At 37.6% G+C, this 19,479-nt stretch overlaps 1 protein-coding gene across 8 annotated transcripts in view; it reads right to left on the bottom strand.

The window, feature by feature from the left end:
* Positions 1 to 19,479, bottom strand: part of RELCH (RAB11 binding and LisH domain, coiled-coil and HEAT repeat containing) — a 388,739-nt gene that overhangs the window by 83,939 nt on the left and 285,321 nt on the right. For all 8 annotated transcript variants that reach the window (XM_053714624.1, XM_053714625.1, XM_053714627.1 and 5 more), the window contains 4 exons: positions 16,003 to 16,126; positions 15,776 to 15,824; positions 1,390 to 1,469; positions 292 to 398 (listed from right to left, as the gene is read on the bottom strand). In XM_053714624.1, coding sequence (XP_053570599.1) covers positions 292 to 398; positions 1,390 to 1,469; positions 15,776 to 15,824; positions 16,003 to 16,126 — 360 coding nt within the window. The remainder of the gene's footprint in view (positions 1 to 291; positions 399 to 1,389; positions 1,470 to 15,775; positions 15,825 to 16,002; positions 16,127 to 19,479) is intronic.

Below are 19,479 nucleotides of genomic sequence, written 5' to 3'. Positions count from 1 at the left end.
ATTCCAGGAGGACAACTATGACTACTTGTTAAACCCTTTTGGTAGGCGTTAAACACATATAGAAAGATTTTTATTTCTACACTAGAATGTTCCTTTAGTACTTTTCCTGTTGCCTTAGCTTTCAAGTCATGAATACTCACACAACAGAGCACAACATTTAAATGTCTCACACAACAGCATCAATTACCATAACAGTATGTACAGCGGAGCTCTCAGGGATTATTACAAATCAAACTGAAGAACAGTTTTCATGATAAGCGGGTTAGCAATATATTTCACTGGTTTGCTTACCCCAGCTCTACAAAGGAGGCCTTAAGACTGTCCAAAGGTGCATGAGACAATGAGAGCATGGTCATTACATCCTCTAAAAATCCAACTAACAGTTTACGGTCTTCTTCCTAAGATAAAGAAGAGAGAGGAATTTTATCAAAAGTCACTTTAAAAGAATTTGCTTGCGTTCTATTGTGATAGCACCCAAAACAAGGTTGTAACCTCTTATTTATTGCTCACAACATTTTTCTTTTTAACTTAAAGGGGCATGAAACCCAAACTATGTCTTTTATGATTCAGATAGAGAATACAATTTTAAGCAACATTCTAATTTACTTCTATTATTTATTTTGCTTCATTCTTCAGATATCCTTTGTTAAGGAAATACCAATACACATAGGAGAGCCAATCACACGAGGAATAGGTAGCTAAGTTATAGTAACTAAATCTAAGTATTTGGCCTTCAACCAGATTGCTGTACATTTACAGTTTCAGTCTATTAAAATAGACACACAATTTATTTAATCCTTGTGTCAAAACTTTTCAGTTTCAAAAAAACTTACAAATTATCTTGATGCTACAAAAACGAATTCAGGAAGGGCTCAGAAAAATGTTTTTAGGACCTTGATATGAGACTAAAAACCATTTATTAAAATCAGCTTTGCATACTGTATGTGGAACCCTAAAGAAAGATTTATTTCTGAAAAATAAATTAAAAGACTTAAAATGATGTGAAAAAAGTTCAGCAATAATCCTATGTAAATAGGTCTAAAATGTCACATTTGTTAGATGTTTGCAAACAACATTAAATCTTCATTCATTAAAACTACACTTTAATAAGGTAGACTCTTTATAAACATCTAATAAAACAACATTTTAATTATTCATTTTTAAAATATTATAAGGCTAAAAATGCAGGTTTTTAAAATTAAATTAAAGAGTATTATAAAAATGGAAATGTAATATTTGATTTCATGCCTTAACAACAAAATAAATGGATATTTAATTAATTTATTTTAATTTAAAAAAACCCTATTATTTAGGGACTTTTGTATACATACAATTTAACTGTACACTATATGACAGGTTAGTATGTAAGCTGTAGTTACAATAATTTACCTGATTATAGCATGTAAGGACTCCAGTTGCATATATAGGGACAGTGGCTTTTGTAAGGACTCCATTTCCTGCAGTAGAGTCTGAAATAAATGTATATTGTTAATTATTAGAAGAGGAAAAATAAACAATACACTATACGAGAATGTAAAATAAACGTGTGTGCTGCAATACTAGCTTTAGTAATGATAATTATTCTAACTGATAAATACACTAAAAGGAACATTTGGATATGACTTAGCAATTATGTCACACATTTCCAGTCTGCAGAGAAGAAACTACAAGCCATCCATCCCTTTCATTTCTTTAATTTTTCCCTCTTTTCATAGCAATTAAAAGGACACTAAGTCAACATTTTACTTTAATGATTCAGATAGAGCATGCAATGCTAAACAACTTTCCAATTTACTTATCTTATCAAATTGTGCACAGACTTTTTATATGCACAGTTTCTGAGGCACCAGCTCCTACTGAGCATGTGCAAGAGTTCATAGTCATATATGAGTCTGTGATTGGCTAATAGTTGTCGCGTAAAGCAGGGGGCAGCAAATGGAAGAAATTTCAGATTTATCAGAAAAAAAATCTTGCTCATTGAAATTACAGTGCTATTGCATTGTCTTTTAATAATTTGCTGATTATGCTCTTCTGCTGCATTTGCTCATCCTTTAAATGCAATCAGTAAAATGTGACCTAAAAAAAGAGCACAAATCCTCTAAACACTACATAGAAACATAGATATTCACTGCAGATAAGCACAATAGGCCCAATTTGTATGCCGATATTTCCTATACAGCATAAGCTCAAGTAGTTTGTAGGATAACTTATGGTTATCCCAGGCATTCTTTAAGTCCCCCACAGTGTTGGTCTTTACCACCTCTAATAAAAGTGTATTCCATGAATCAACTACCCAAAAAAAAATAACAGCATTATCACTACCCATATTTCCATTCCATATTTTATCAAACACAATAGCATTTTGTATTCGGTTTTTCATGTAAAATAAACTCATTTGGAGCATGACAATATTTGTCTCTAAAATTCACCTTAAAATACTACATGGTAATAACTCTGAATAAATTAAAGGGACAGTCAAGTCCAAAAAAACATGATTCAAATAGGGCATGTCATTTTAAACAACTTTCCAATTTACTTTTATCACTATTTTTGCTTTGTTCTCTTGGTATTCTTAGTTGAAAGCTAAACCTAGGTAGGCTCATATGCTAATTTCTTAGACCTTGAAGGCCGCTTCTTATGTGAATGCATTTCAACAGTTTTTCACCACTAGAGGGCGCTAGTTCATCTGTGTCGTATACATAACATTGAGCTCAAGCAGGTGAAGTTACCTAGGGAGTAAGCACTGATTGGCTAAAATGCAAGCCTGTCAAAAGAACTGAAATAAGGGGACAATTTGCAGAGGCTTAGATACAAGGTAATCTCAGAGGTAAAAATAAAATTTATGCTTACCTGATAATTTTATTTCTTTACAGATATGGTGAGTCCATGGCTTCATCAATTACTGTTGGGAATATCCCTTTTGGCCAGCAGGAGGAGGCAAAGAGCACCACAGCAAAGCTGTTAATTATCACTTCCCTTTCCACAACCCCCAGTCTTTCGACCAAAGGGAAAAGGAGAAAAAAGGAGTAACACAAGGTGTAGTGGTGCCTGAGGTTTAGACAAGAATAACTGTCTTGAAATAAAGGGCAGGCCGTGGACTCACCATATACGGAAAGAAATACATTTATCAGGTAAGCATAACTTTTCTTTTCTTTCCTATGATATGGCGAGTCCACGGCTCCATCAATTACTGTTGGGAATAAATACCAAAGCTAGAGGACACAGATGAATAGGGAGGGACAAGACAGGCAGACCTAAACAGAAGGCACCACCGCTTGAATAACCTTTCTCCCAAAAGACACCTCAACCGAGGCAAAAGTATCAATTTGCAAAATATGAAAATAGAATGCAAAGAGAACCAGGTTGCCGCCTTGCAAATCTGTTCCACAGAAATGTCATTCTTGAAAGCCCAAGAAAAGGAGAGAGCCCTAGTGGAATGAGCTGTAATTCCCTCAGAAGGCTACTGTCAAGCAGTCTCATAAGCAAACAAATTATACTTTTCAACCAGAGAGAAAAGAGAAGTAGCAGAAGCTTTCTGACCTTTACGTTTCCCAGAGAAACAACAAACAGGGTAGAAGACTGGCGAAAATCCTTAGTCGCCTGAATTTTTTTTTAAAGCATGCGTAACATCAATTTGTGCAACAAACGTTCTTTATGAGAAGGACTAGGACATAGAGAAGGAACAACAATCTCCTGTTTATAATTCTGTCCGAAGCCACTTTAGGAAGGAACCCAAGTACAAGTAACCGCCTTATCGGCATGAAAGATAAGATAAGGAGAAACACACTGAAAAGCTGAGAGTTCCGATGCTCTCAGAGCAGAATTGATAGCAATAATAAAACAAAAAATTCCAAGATAACAACATAATATCTATCGAATGCAATGGCTCAAACGGAGCCTGCTGCAAAACTTTAAGAACAGGCTCCAAGGAGGAGCAACAGACTTAAACACAGACCTGATTCTGACCAGGACCTGACAAAAAGATTGCACATCTGGCACGACCGCCAGACGCTTATGTAGCAAAAAAGAAAATGCCGAAATCTGACAATTCAGGGTACTGACTGACAACCCTTCTCCAGACCTTCCTGGAGAAAAGACAAATTCTAGAAATCCTGACCCTACTCTAAGAGTAACCCTTGGATTCACAGCAATAAAGATATTCATGTCATATCTTATAGTAAATCTTCCTAGAATCTGGCATGCAAGCATGAATCATGGTCTCAATTACCGACTCAGAAAAAAACACGCTTAGACAAAACGAAGCGTTCAATCTCCAAGTAGTCAGCTTCAGAGAAACAAGATTTGGATGAAGGAATGGACCCTGAATCAGAAGGTCCTTTTTCATGGACAGTCTCCAAGATGGGAGAGATGACTTGTCCACTAAGTCTGCATACCAGAGCCTGCAAGGCCACGCAGGGGCTAATAGAATCACCAACGTTCTCTCCTGTTTGATACGAGCAATGACTCGTGGAAGGAGAATAAACAGAGGAAAAAGGTAAGCAGGACTGAAATCCCAAGAAAAACCACCACAACATCTATCAGGGCGGTCTGAGAATCACTTGACCATGAATCAAACCTTGGAAGCTTGGCGTTCTGCCGAAATGACCTCAGAAGTCAACTCCAGAAACCCCAATTTGAGGGTTTACCTGGAGAACACATCCGGAAGAAGAGCCCACTCCCCGGGATGAAATATCTGTCTGTTCAGAAATCCGCTTCACAACTGACCACCCCTGGAAAGAGGATGACATAGAGCAATTGTGAGCTGCCGCCCACTGAACAATCCAAGCCACCTCCTACATGGCTAAGAAACTCTGAGTTCCTCCCTGGTAGTTGATGTAAGCCATTGAGGTGATATTGTCCAACTGGAACCAAGCTAAGGACGACTGAGGTCAAGCCACCCAGGAATGTCTCCAGAAGCACGTGCCCTGAGACAGATACTCCTGAAAAACCACTACGGGAGAGAGTCTCTTGTCGACTGACCTAGATCTATCCTCTGAGACAGATCCGAATGGCCTCCATATTATGGAAAACAGCAAAAGGGAATGATGTCCGTAGAACCATCAGACCAATTCCTTCCATACATAGGGTCACTGAAAAAGGAAAGAAAAATCAACTGCAGCTAGATCCAAACTCCCAACCTGCTGGTTACAAGATGGCTAAGCTTTCTATCAGAACACTAGAGTGCACTGTTTGCCGGAAAGTAGACTGCAGAGAGAGAAAAAGGAATAAATCCTTTATTATCTGACCTCTGTTAGAAAACTTCTAGATAGAGAATCTATTAAGGTCCCATGAAGATGGAACAAGGGAACTCTTCTCAGATTCATTTTCCATCCATGGGAATGAAGATAAGACAAGATCTCTTGAAAGAGAGTTTGCTCGAAAGAAGGATGACACCTGAACCATATATTGTCCAGGAAAGCACCCTTGCAATACCCCAAGACCTAAAAGTCTTTCTAGGATGACTTGAAAAGATCCTGAATCATGGGAACAATAAATACACATTCTTCAGATCTATGCTTGTAATGAACAGGTCCTCTTGAACCCAAGGATAATGGATACTACTTTGAAGGTCAGAACCAGAGAAACTTGAGGTAAATACCTTCATTCCCAGACTGGGATTGAAACTATCATTCCCAGAGATGAAGGTCCTGAACCCAGTTCAAGGAATGTCCTTATCATACCTGGATTGCAGATACTCTAGAAGGCGAAATCTGCCCCTGGGAGGAAATCTTAGATTGGACTCCAAAGTCATGACTGACCCTGCAGAAAGGAAAAGGAAAACTATCCTTTAGTCTTACTCTCTTGACGTGTGGTAGAAAAACCCTTTTATCACCCGTAAAGTCAGAGGATAATTCTGCCAGACCAAGTCCAAACAAGGTCTTATACTTGAAAGGCAAAGCCATAAGCGTGGCTATGGAGGAACATAAAATATTTAACCTGCAACAGCACAACTATAAAGCCTAGGCTGTACCACTAAGCCACAGGTAGGCTTCTCAGCTGACCAAGATTTCAGCCACAATGCCCAGTGGGCTTGCACCGCAAGTCTAATAAGACAACCTCCAGCTTCTTATCCATGGATCCGTAAAGGAGTAATTATCACTATAGGGATCGAAGTTCTTTGAGCCATAATAGAAAGTTCCCTTCTATTCAAGGCATTGTGCATTTTAAAGGAGACAGCATCAGGAAAGTCCTTTAAAAGACGGGAGACAGGGAGAAAGGTATCCCTTTCCTTTTCCCAGTGAAATTATCCAAGGCACGTTAGAAAAACACTTCCTCATAGGAAGGAACATCATAGAAATGATAAAGTTTACAAAACTTCCAAGGGTTGACAAAGACAGGAGTATAGATGTCGTCCAAGTAGCTAAAACCTCCTTTAACAGTACACAAGGTGTGCAAGCATACATCTGAAATAGACTACTTCAACATCAGATGAAGGAATTATACTGTCCGAATCTGAGATTTCACCCTTAGAAACTAACGGCGAATCCTCCTCACCAAACTTAGGAGAGAGAGTAACCTGTGTAGCAGAAAGGGGAGCAGAAACCTCACTATCCGAATCTTTAAATGTCCTCTTGCGTTTCCTCTGTGGGAAAGGAAAAGCAAATAAAGCTACAGATACTGCAGAGAATACCTGAGCCGTAAAATCTGCAGGCAAATACACTCCTCCAGGAGATTGAGAGGACCCGCAGGGCACTGCATGTGACTCCATGAAGACTTGGGACACCCAAGGAGAATGCTGTGGCATTGCCTGAACAGCATCATCCTGAGGGACATGAGGTTTAAAAAAAAAAAAAAAATGAAGAAAGAAAGAAAAGAAAGAATTTTCCTTTAAAATAAAAATATTCAATTAAATATTTTATAAATCAATAAGGAAGGAATGTCCACTATACCACCGGCAGTGGAACTTTTATAAATCAAGGCAGAGCAGACATATGTTCTAGAACTAAATGAAACCCTTAAAAATCTAAATAGAAAATATAGAAACAAACACATGTTACAAATATGAGAAAAAATGCCCATAGGATATAATAAGAGCTTTTGCGCTGTCACTTTAAGGGCTCCAATTAATATAAGTACTGTTACTTTAAGAATGGTTTAATGATATGAAAAGCAATAGTATCTGAAGGGCTTGACTGACATATAGTTCATCTTAAATGCACGCTGATTATTCTCCAGACCTTCATGGAGAAACATACACTCGGTCACGAAATTAAGGGGCAACAGCCATAAACACCACTCAGTTTCTCAGACAGAGAAGAAGCGGTGACACGTGACCAGAAATCAGCAAGCTGCTGAAAATGGCGCCACTCTGATCTAGTTTCAGAAAAAAAGGCAGAGTTAAAATGGCGTCTGAAATACACTCACACAAATAACAAACAGCAATAAATCAAACAGCCCAAATTAGAAGACACAACCGCTCAAGACTTAGAGCGGAAAGTGAAAAAAAGGTACAACCGCTGTGAGAGAACAGTGCCTAATAACGAAGCGCTGACATGCGCTTATGTGAAAAGGACAGGAATCATTTCACTCATCCGTACTGATCCCTCTCAGACCCGAATAGCTGAGACAGTTCGTTTCAGATGTCCTAACAATGCAACATTTGTATTAGTCTGAGGCTCCCTAAAAACCCTCATAAAGTACACTTAGAAGTGAAAACAAAAAATTCTGCCATATTTGCCATTCATACTTACATAAAAATTAACCATACCACCAACATACCATACCGCCAACATAGTGAGTAGTAATGAAATTGGGGATTAACCTCTAAATAACCATAAACGGAGTGCTAGGTTTAAGACTAAAGTTAAGACTTAGCCCTCAATGAGCGTTAACTCCTTCCTCTCTTGAAGGAGATTAACACTTAAGTCTCATATCAATTATAGGATCCTTGACCCCTTTAGTACCAGCCTCCTAGCCCCAGAAGACAAAAGGCACTTATCTGCACATCTAGCTGTCCGGCAGGAGGACAGCTCACATGGTATGGAAGGATGCCACTCCTTACAGAGACCTGTTGAAAACAGAAAGAACAGAGTAAACCTACTCTGGCTTTCTATACCAGGGCAGCAACATGTTAGGAAAATACAGCGAAGCCCACTTCACAAGTTCCTAACTGCTTAAAAGCCACCACTGCCCTACTGAAGAGGCAAATGTGGAATACGGCTAGACCCAATCTTGAGAGGAAAGATCAGAGCAAACCTACTCTGGCATATTGATTGAAGTGAAATAAATCCAATCTTCTTTAGACACCAAAACTTTACCTCCTCCTTGCACCGAAGGCAAAGAGAATGACTGGGGGCTGTGGGAAGGGAAGTGATACTTAACAGCTTTGCTGTGGTGCTCTTTGCCTCCTCCTGCTGGCCAGGAGAGATATATCCAACAGTAATTGATGAAGCTGTGGACTCACCATATCTAAGGAAAGAAAAAAGTGTATTATTATAACTGCGTTGGCAAAACTGGAGAATAGGTAATAAAGGGATTATCTATCTTTTTAAACAACACAATTCTAGGGTTGAGTGTCCCTTTAAAGGACCAGTAAACACAGCAGATTTGCATAATCAACAAATGCAAGATAACAAGACAATTACAATAGCATTTACTCTGAATTTCAAATGAGTAGTAGATTCTTTAACACATTTCAAAGTTATGTATATTTCCACTCCCCCTGTACCATGTGATAGCAATCAGCCAATCACAAATGCATATACGTATAGCCTGAGTTCTTGCACCTGCTCGGTAGGAGCTGTTGACTCAAAAAAGTGTAAATATAAAAGATTGTGCACATTTTTGTTAATGGAAGTATATTGGAAAGTTGTTTAAAATGACATGCGGTATCTGAATCATTAAAAAGTAAAAAAACCTAAGTGTCCCTTTAAGTTATGTTGCTCAGTAATTATTCGATTTCCCATTATCAATGTCAAGGGTACACTAAAGTCATCATTTTAAAACAACATTCCAAAATGCACAGTATTTTTTATATGCACATTATCTGAGGCACCAGCATTTAAGTATATGCATCTGCGATTGACTGATGGTTGTCATGTGATACAGGGAAGGGGGGAAAAGTAATTTGTCAGAAAAAAAATCTACTATTATTTTTATAATACTTTCTTTATGAAGCACCAACATATTTCATGGGTACAATTCATTTAAATAAACAATGATATAAATCGTATACAATCACAGAGTGGCCTCAGGCAATGTTTGCTCTGGGAGTGGAGCCGTGATTGGAGGAAGCCGGATTCTTCAGTGCTGACGTAAGAATAGACGACCTGCGGGCGGGGGAATCGCTTGCTCTGGCAAGTGATTTCTATAATGTTTATAGGAACACTCAAATGTTATACTAGATTTTATGTAGAAGAAAGCTTACATCATCAGTTTAAAACAGTATTTGAGACAAAGAATTTTGAAAATAACCCCCACACATTCCTTAAATCAGAAGACTGTGTTGATTTCCCCCTAATTGTCCATTTTTTAAAACATTTTTTATTTGAATCCTTAATATGTGAATGAAATAAATATGTTATTACCAATCAAAACACACTCACATATATACAGCAGCTTTATATTTATTAAAGCTGACAACTTGTAACTCTGCATCCCTTTACTCAGGAAGTGTACTTCATCCTTAAAGTGACAGTATACACTAATTTTCCTATAACTGCATGTGATAGACAATACTATAAAGAATAATATGCACAGATACCGAACTAAAAATCCAGCATAAAACCTTTTAAAAACTTACTTAGAAGCTCCCAGTTTAGCACTGATGAAAAGGTTAGCCAGGGACAACCACTGAAATAAATTGGAAAGCAAAAAGAGCAGTCACCCCCCTCCCCTATATATGAAAAGAACCTTTACACAAACAGGAGCAAGCTGGAGTAGGTAGACAACAGTCTACTTCTAAAATGTTGGGGCTTGGTTAGGAGTCTGAAAATCAGCACAATGTTATTTAAAAATAATCAAAACTATATATTTATGGGCTATATAAATGGATCATCTACAAAACATTTATGCAAAGAAAAATCTAGTATACAATGTCACTTTAATACGAACATATTGTACATGCACTAAGGACCAGAGGCACAATTAGGTGCCGTCTCCCTTGAGATGTGTAGAGAACCTTCCTATGTTTAAATACCTGACTTTTAACCCTTTCTGAAGCAGTATCTCTAGATAACCTTTCTTACTTGACCAGTCATAACAAAGTGTTCCATCTTGGGATGTTTATAATGGGAAGGTTTGTCCCTGTGAGAGTGACACGGACAAATGCTTCCAATTTCTGTGAAAGATGACAAGGCTAATATTACCTAAGGAGGTGGGGCGCTTAGAATTTACAATAAATGCATAAACAAGATTTTCCCCAGATTTCTTTGAATAAATCTAGATTTAGGCGACAAGATAAAATAAATCAGAAATCTGTGATTACTTTATTTATGGCATTTATTTTCATCATTTTCATTGGTAAAAAAAGCGACTTACATGATTGCTGCAGCTATCACAACTCAATCCTTTGAAACAAACGTTTTACTGCAATTTAAGGCAGAATTGTGCTGAGTAGGAAATTTTGTCAGTATTATGAAATATAGCAGTTCATAAGTACACTTCATTTCACAATACTGACAAGTCTACAATTTAAAACGTTTAGCACAATTAAAGCGAAAGCAGATATTTTATTCTAAAATATAAATAATTCAATAGACTGTCGTTCTGTATTACATTGTGTGGAATGATTCCAGAAAAAAATATAATTTATGTTTACCTGATAAACTAATTTCTTTCATGTTGGTAAGAGTCCATGATCAATTAATCCTGGGAATTATACTCCTGGCCACTAAGAGTGGGCAAAGATGCAAAAATTCCCAGAGCCCTTAGAACCTCTTACATCTTACTGGAAAATAGTCTTACGTATAGAAAAGCTAGAAAAGAAGAAGGTAGGAAAAAGAAACAATCAATAAAAAGGAACAGGAAAAAAAGAAGGTTCATACTCAAACTGCCGGCAGAAAAAAACATTGAGGACTCACACCACCATCAAAGAAATGAATTTACCAGATAAGCATGAATTATATATTTTTTCATAAAGGTGGTGAGAGTCCACAATCCATTACTTCTGCAAACTAATACCCAATATGAGGAGTGCACGAGTAATCTGGACAGGATTAGATTTATACAATTCCAAAAATATTGGATGATAAGGTTTTAAGTTTGTCATGCAGAAAAAAGATATACAATAATAATAATAATAAAAATCATAAATGCCCAGAAACAGCTGCCTGAAGGACCTACAAAAAAGCTGCTTCAGAAAACATACACATTTTAGAAATTAGAAAAATATGCAAGGAAGACCAAAAAACTGCCTAAAGGCCTATGAAGTAGCAACTGATCTGGTATAATGGGCAGTAACACATTTAGAAGGAAACTAACTTTATATAACCCATTCCCTAGTTTTGCATAACCAACACAGTTATATAAATACACTTTTTATCTCTTTGATTATCCTTCTTGGTGGTTGATATATGCCACCGAAGTCATGTTAAGGAACTGTTCCCTAGATTCACCTTCCACCCATGAGAGTGGAGAATTGATAACCGAGAATCTGTATGGGATCTTGCTAACTTAAAAGATGGCGCCTGAACCAAGATATCATCCAGGGAAGGAGACACCGCAATCCCTAGAGTTTTGGCCACAGCCAAAAGAGCCCCTAGAACCTTTGTAAAAGATTTGAGGAGCAGTGGCGAGGCCGAAAGGAAAGGCTACAAATTGGAAATGTTGATTCAAAAAGGCAAACCTCAGGAATTTGAAATGTTCCCTGTGGATAGGCACATGAAGATACGAGTCCTTCAGGTCTATGGTGATCATAAATTGAACCTCCAGAACTAGAGGGAGAATAGAACGAATAGTCTCCATTTTGAAGGACGGAACCTTGAGAAACTTGTTGAGAGACTTGAGGTCTAGAATGGGTCGAAAAGTTCCCTCTTTTTTGGGAACCACAAAAAGATTTGAATAAAATCCCTGACCATGTTCTGCTAGAGGAACTGGGACAATCACTCCCAGAGAAGACAGATCCTCTACTCAGTTTAAGAAGGCCTCTCTTTTTACCTGGTTTACAGATAATCTTGATAGGAAAAATTTGTCTCTGTGGGACAAGATTTGAATCCTATCTTGTATCCCTGGGAGACTATATCCACTGCCCAAGGATCGTCACAGGATCTGGATCGTCGCAAATCCAAGCCTGCTGAAAGAAGGAAAGTCTGCCCACTACCTGATCCAGAACTGGATCGGGGGCGGACCCTTCATGATGATTTAGCATCAGCGGAAGACTTTCTGAATTGCTTACCCTTATTCCAAGGCTGGCTAGCTCTCCAAGAGGCCTTGGTTTGCTCAGGTTTAGAAGCCGAGGAAGATTTCTGTCCCTTGAAGTTACGAAAGGAACGAAAATTAGAAGTCTAATTTTAAGATTGGATATCAGAGCGCCAAACAACGTAGGCAGGGTCTATGGGCAGATAGTCAAATACCAAAGGTAACAATAGGTTGAAATAATATGATTTAATACATAAGATAAAAAAGTTGGTACATTTAAAATTATACAACAATTAGTCATCCTAACAAGTGAAAAAATGTGAGAAAAATATTGCTGGGGTGTATGAACCTTATTTTCAAAATAAACAATGAATTCAAAATAACCCTTTTAGGATTTATTTTGAATTCATTGTTTATTTTGAAAATAAGGTTCACACACCCCTGCAATATTTTTCTCACATTTTTTCACTTGTTAGGATTTACACCCTTTTTGGATAAACACATAGGCACAACCTCAAGTCTTATATTTTGAATTCAGGTTCTAGACATTCCTGTAACATTTTTTGTCCACCTGTTAGGATTTACACAATTTTGGATAAACACATAGGCAAAACCCCAATTCGGAGCCACTTACATTTCACACCCACTGGTTTCAAGCAACCTGGAATCTATCCACCTGTGCATTGTAACCCATTGTTTTTATAAATAGAGTGTGCATAAGCGCTCCTAGCATTCACATATTAGAATTTAAGTTTATGTGATAGACATTATTTGTTAGATTTTTTTTTTTTTTGTTATTTATTGTTCTACAAGCATTTTTAAATTGTTCCTAGTGTTTCAATATATATTTTAAAGTGTAACATGGATCCATGACTAATTGTTGTATAATTTTAAATGTACCAACTTTTTTATCTTATGTATTAAATCATATTATTTCAACCTATTGTTACCTTTGGTATTTGACTATCTGTCCATAGACCCTGCCTACGTTGTTTGGTGCTCTGATATCCAATCTTAAAATTGAATCCACCCTTGGCAACTAGGTGCCAATTTATTAGAGCTGGAGGTCTGCTGCATTATATAGTTGGCGCTTAGTTATCACCTTTCCGAAAATTAGAAGTCTGTCGACCCTTGGGCCTATTCTTCTTATCCTGCGGTAAAAAAGCTCCTTTTCTACCAGTAACCATGGGAATGATCTCCGCCTCTAAAAGGTAGAGACAGAAGCTTGGATTTGGAAGTCACATCCGCAGACCAAGATTTTAACCAAAGTGCTCTGCGGGCTAGAATCGCAAAACTAGAAATCTTGGCTCCCAACCTGACTACTTGCATACTGGCATCACAGATAAAAGTATTAGCCAGCTTTAAAGCCTTGATCCTATCTTGGATCTCCTTTATAGCAGTCTCCTCTGAAATTTGATCAGACAATGAGTCACACCAATAAGAGGCTGCACCAACAATAAATCCCCTAATCTTAAAAGGGATATTCAGTCCCATAATGATCCACCTTGTTCTCTAAATATCCTTTTCTTTTTTTTCTGAAAAGGAACTCTTAAATTCTGCATCCTTCTCACCTTTTACCTAAGGATCCGCTGTAGGGTAGGTAAAGCAACAGGTGTGACAGAATCCTCACTGACATTGACCTGTAGATAAAGAAAAAACAGAATAACCAACCATGGTTTTCTATATAGGGGAAGCAAAAATGGTTAGCAAAGACCACCTCGCCGTCTTCTAACTGCTAAAAGCCAACATTACTCTTACTAAAGAGGATTACATGGACACAACATGACCCCAATCCTTGCTTGCAGGGAAAAGTACCCATTAAAGGATTAACAACTTGATTTCCTTCAGACACCAACTTTGTACATCATCTACAATGTTACAAAGGCAAAGAATGACTGAGGATTGTGGGAAGTGGGAGGATAGTTGAAGCTTTAGAATTCAGTACGAAAAAAACTGTGTACACAAAAATGGATGCCGTATTAAAAAAATGACACACATAAAAAATAAAAAACTTAACGCTCCTACATAGGGAAAACAAGGCACTCATACACCAATGCCTAAAATGCCTGACATAATAGTCCCCAGACTTTGATATTCCCATAAGTGAGTACCTACTAATAGCCTATATGCTAAACAGGTGCCAACAATACAACCCCCTCTTACCTGATAGGCACCTATAGTACTGGACTTATTATAAGGAAAAAATCCAGTGCTGTACACGAGAAAGCAGAGGATCAAAATATATATGGAGTACAACGCTGAACCGACAGGAAGAGCTAGAAACCGGTCCCTGTGATACCTGTGGTAGACCTGCGACTAACTCCCATAGGGTGTTCTTGTGCTACTACCCATACTCCCACATCCCTCTGTCTATATTGTAGCTCTCTGAGGGGAAACTGGGCCTCAAATCGGTCTGAAACTCCTTCTCACAAATACCTGGAGCACCTTCCTTCTTCACTTACCTCCTGCGAAGGCAAAGGCAAGACTAGTTTCCAGTAAGATGGGATGGGTTTTAAAGGCTCTGGGAGTTTTGGGGTCCTTGCGTCCTCCTAGTAGCCAGGAGTACTGGACCATGGACTCTCACCATCTTTATGAAAATAAATAATTTTTCAAAAAGTCTTTTTTGTGAAGAAAGTGATGTACAGGAAAAATCAAGTCACCAGTTACAGTAATATAGCCATTTTTAGCAGAGAAAGATTGGGTGGTGTTGGAGGAGAGGTGTATTTCATTTCTAGGGATGCAAATATTTTGCACATTTGTTAAAAACAAAATATTAGCCACATTAGTTTAAAATTATGTTGAATGTTTATCTGAGCATTCAACACAAGATTTTTCACACAAAAAAAAGTTTCCTTTAAAGAATGCAATATTTGATTATCGTAATTATAAGTTGATGTAAGTCTATGGGGAACAATATTCAAATGTGAATATTTAACATTGTAATAAACAATGAGTAATCAACTGTTTATATTTGTTCTACAGAAAGATTATTGGGGCAGAATGAATATCAAGTGGAACATCTGTCCTTCAATTTGAATGTCAATATTGCAATATTCACTAAAAAAATTTAAATCACGCAATCGTTCATGCAATCGCATGATTTCAATGATGGAATCGTGTAAGGGGAGAGTGTCTATAATGCTAGGCACCCCCTCCAGCTCGCGATCCCATTCAGGAAGTGACTATGGCTTCAGAACAGCAGTCCTAAGGGCACTAAAGCCCAGTGCAGTTAGGACGGCATAGAAAGTCCTAAGGGCGGGAAGGGAATAAGGGTATTTCAGGGTCCTGTCATGAACTCAGTATTTTTCAAACATTAAAAGTATTTCATGGGTGAATACATTTTGGACATACTTACGCAGAAGATATTAACCACACTTGTCAATATTAGATATTTATTATGAAAATTCCCAAAGATCAAACTAAACCAAAAAAAGCATAAAGTTTATAAAACAAAGAAAAAAAATCGATAAAAACTCACCAACATTTTCTTCAGATAATCTCAAGATTTCCTGGAATTGTGGTTTAACCTGAAGAGAAATTGATTAGCTTTCTAAGTATATCAAATAAAATTGCTTTTTTTATTTTTTTAAGTTGTAGAAGACGCTAAACGTGCATTGATTTGATATTACTGTACGTATAATTAATTAAATCACATTCAGATTTTGGGAATATCTTTGTTAGAGAAAAGTAAACCAATAGACCTACCTTAGTGTTGGTAAAGATTTTTCCAAAAGTTCTGCACATCCGCCAAAAAAATCTAGAAAACTCATGGACACAAGCTGTTGATGCAACATTTATGCGTCCAACTATTTCTATTAGTTGTGGTAATCTGTGTAAAAACAGGAAAAGCTAAGTGATTAAAAGAGAAATCACTAAATAAAAAATATACCAGTAATAACTGATGCCAAATATGAATACAACAGGTTTGCAGATAAAATTTAAGAAACTCAGAAACTAGCCACAATATGTGGATAGCCAGAAAAAAAAAGGAAAAAGACAGAGATATGCATGTAAACAGCAACAAGTAGAATAACAAAGTATATTCAGGGCTATAAATATCTATCATAGCACAATTTGTGTTTTGTTTTTAACTGGTTTTTCTTTTATGTTTTTTTTTCTAATTTTATAAAAGGGGGGCTTTTATAAAATTGGAAAAAACATAAAAGAAAAAACAGTTAAAAACAAAACAAAAATTGTATTAAAGGGAGATTAAATACTTTCCGCCACCTAAAGGATCTAAGCTACAGTTGCTTCCTTTTTGCTCTATGTGCATCAAGCTTTGTTTATCTTAATGGGACATTTAACAATTTGAGACAGTAATATAAAATGATATATTGTAGATATAAATAAAACTCTGCAATATACTTTCATTATTTATTTTGTTCCCTTTTCCCATAATTTGATTCTAAAATTGTGAGCTTTTCAGTTCCTGTTAGAAATGGAACTGCAGGAACTTCCGGTGGGGGCGGAGCTGTTGGACACGCTGTTGCTGCACAGCTCGGGTGCTCTGGTGAACAGGAGCAAGAAAAATCTCCCCCAGCATCTACCCGCCTGCGTGACCCAGAATTGCTGGGGTCCGGTGCAGGCTAATAGGCGGCGTCTACGCCTATGCAGAGGAAGTCCCGGTACTGGCGGTAAAGCCCGGCGGTGGATACCGCAATCACTTCAGAGGAGCCTTACAGAGTGGAGAAGAGGGGCGTCAAAGTCGGGTAAGCTGGATCTTTGCCCGTGAAGCGGTCGGACTCACTGTTTGGAATAGCCGCTTGTAGGAGGGGGCAGTTTGTCTGTTGAGAGATCGGCGGGCAGCACTCCCTCCTCGCGGTGAAGAGTGTCTCACCTGGTTGATTGAAAGGTGAGGAGACGCCGACTTACCCCTCTGCGGTTCTTCTTAGGCGGACTGCCAAAAGTTTAACAGTAGCTGGTAAGACATACCGAGCCTATGGGCATATATTCTCCCTATACTGCTGCATCTTATGCTTGGGTGGTTGAGACCTGCATTTAAAGTTGAGGCACTGACTTTGGTTCTGTCAAAGAGGTTTTTTGACCTGAAGTGAGCCAGTGATAAGAAACCCTCTCTGATTATCTATATTGCATTTGCTACCTGAGGCCTATTCCTACCTGAGTCGCTGGGTAATATCTGGGGGAAGTGCTTTCCAACAATGGATATGGGGTATTCTGGTACCTGATACTACAGCATGATGGAGCTGGTTATACCTATCACTGTCCTTATTAATGCATGAAGGTGAACCCTGAGATACAAGGAGAAACAGCATTCTACTTGACTTTCGCTTGGGTTATGCTAACTTTAGTTTACTAGATCTCGTCTGAGTCATTTGGAGGCCTTTTTGTACAGCGTACTGGTTGCAGGACTCTGGTATCCTTTGACTCTCTGTTCCCCACTTTACTTGTTCTATGGGTTGTTTGTTTACTGCAGACCAAAAATAAGAAGAAGAAAGAGGAGATAGGAGGGGAGAGGCTGGAGAGGAGAAGGAGAGGAGGAGAAAAAAGATTTAATGTTTATCATGGGACTGCTCAATGTTGACTAATGTAAATGGATGTTTGCTTGTTTTTTTTTTTTTTTCCCAATATAGATTTTCCAAGGGGTCTTTACTTCTCTCCTTGTCTAGGTTAGTGTCTAGCTTGAGAGATAATATATTACTCTGTCAAAAATATTTTGGTAAAAATTTCTTTTGAGAAAGGGGTTTACTCTATACTAATATTTATCTGTATACTATAATTATTTAATTACACAGGTGCTCGCCTCCCATAACCATAATTGTTAAAGCCAATAGGCCCTAATATCACTGTTAACCTATTTTCTACACATAGCTTAAAAAGCCACACAAAAAAAAAAAAAAAAAAAAAACACCTCCACAGCTGAAATTGTACTAATAGCTTTTTCTCCTTTCCATTATTTTTGCTTTCACTTAAAGAGACACTAATCCTCTTTGGATTTGAATACTCAGAAATTACACAGAGTTTGATTTTTTTTTGGTTTTATTGCACGTGTTATTCCTTTTTCTTTTTTTTCTTTTTCTCGCTGCATTCACAGCTCTGCACGTACTGTTTGTAATCACAGGGTATATGGAAAGATTTGTTATACATACGAAACAGAGTTCCCCCATAATGCCGCCAAAAAGTAAGGACAGAAAGGTTAGGAGTGCAGACACCTCATTGGACCCCTCTGTGGAGGGGGGTATAGCCCATTTAGACACAGGCAATTTAGTATTGCAACTAACTAACATATTTACTCCTCAGTTTGATATTATCAAGAAAGAGCTTAGCAGTATATCTACAGACATTGTTTCATTGTCAAATGAGGTTAAGCAATTTGCCTCAAGAATAGGGGAGGCAGAAAACAGGATCTCTGACTTGGAGGACCAGGTTAATAGTCAAGATAAACTTGTGCAAGACCATGAAGCTAAAATTTCAAGTTTACAATTCCGTCTGGAGGATCTGGAGGATCGCTCCAGGCGGAATAACATTAGAATTATCGGACTCCCCGAATCCCCCGAGTATGAGGATCTTATTAAAGTTACCTCCTTATTACTCCCTAAGGCATTAGGTTTCCCGGAACAACAACTCCCCCTGGCAGTTGAAAGAGCCCATAGAGTTGGATACAGTAGAACAAGTACATCTATGAGTAATAGAAGTAGAATGTCTATTTTCAAACTTCTTAGATATCAGGATAAGGTAGACTTATTAAAAGCATACAGAAAGATAGGGGAATTTGTATTTGAAGGAAACAAGTTGTTGATGTTTCAAGATTTCTCAATAGAAACGTCCACCAAAAGGAAACAAATGATTCCGTTATGCACCAAGATTATTGATAAAGGGTTTAAAGCTTGGGTGGTATACCCTGCAAAGATTGTAATGGAAGAGAATGGTGTTAGGCGAGTTTTTAATAATCCCCAAGAGGCTCTTGAGTTTATCAGTACCCTATAGTATCTTAGGAGAACTAATTCTTACCAGAATGAAAATTTGTTTTGAACAGGATCGATGTGTTACTTGACTGGTTATACTGTTTTAGTTATATCTTGGTTGGATACACTGTTTATTAATATTTTTAAAAGGGGAAAAAAAAAACTTTTTTGGGAACTGAATGTTTTTTATTTTAAGTTTAACCACTTTTTAGGTTTATGTATGTCGGTACAGGATGGCAGATTTTTTTTTTTTTTTTTT

This window comes from Bombina bombina, chromosome 5 (assembly GCF_027579735.1).
Source record: "Bombina bombina isolate aBomBom1 chromosome 5, aBomBom1.pri, whole genome shotgun sequence".
NCBI lineage: Eukaryota > Metazoa > Chordata > Amphibia > Anura > Bombinatoridae > Bombina > Bombina bombina.
Note: the sequence above shows the minus strand (reverse complement) of the source record. Positions and strands in the feature narration are given on the sequence as shown.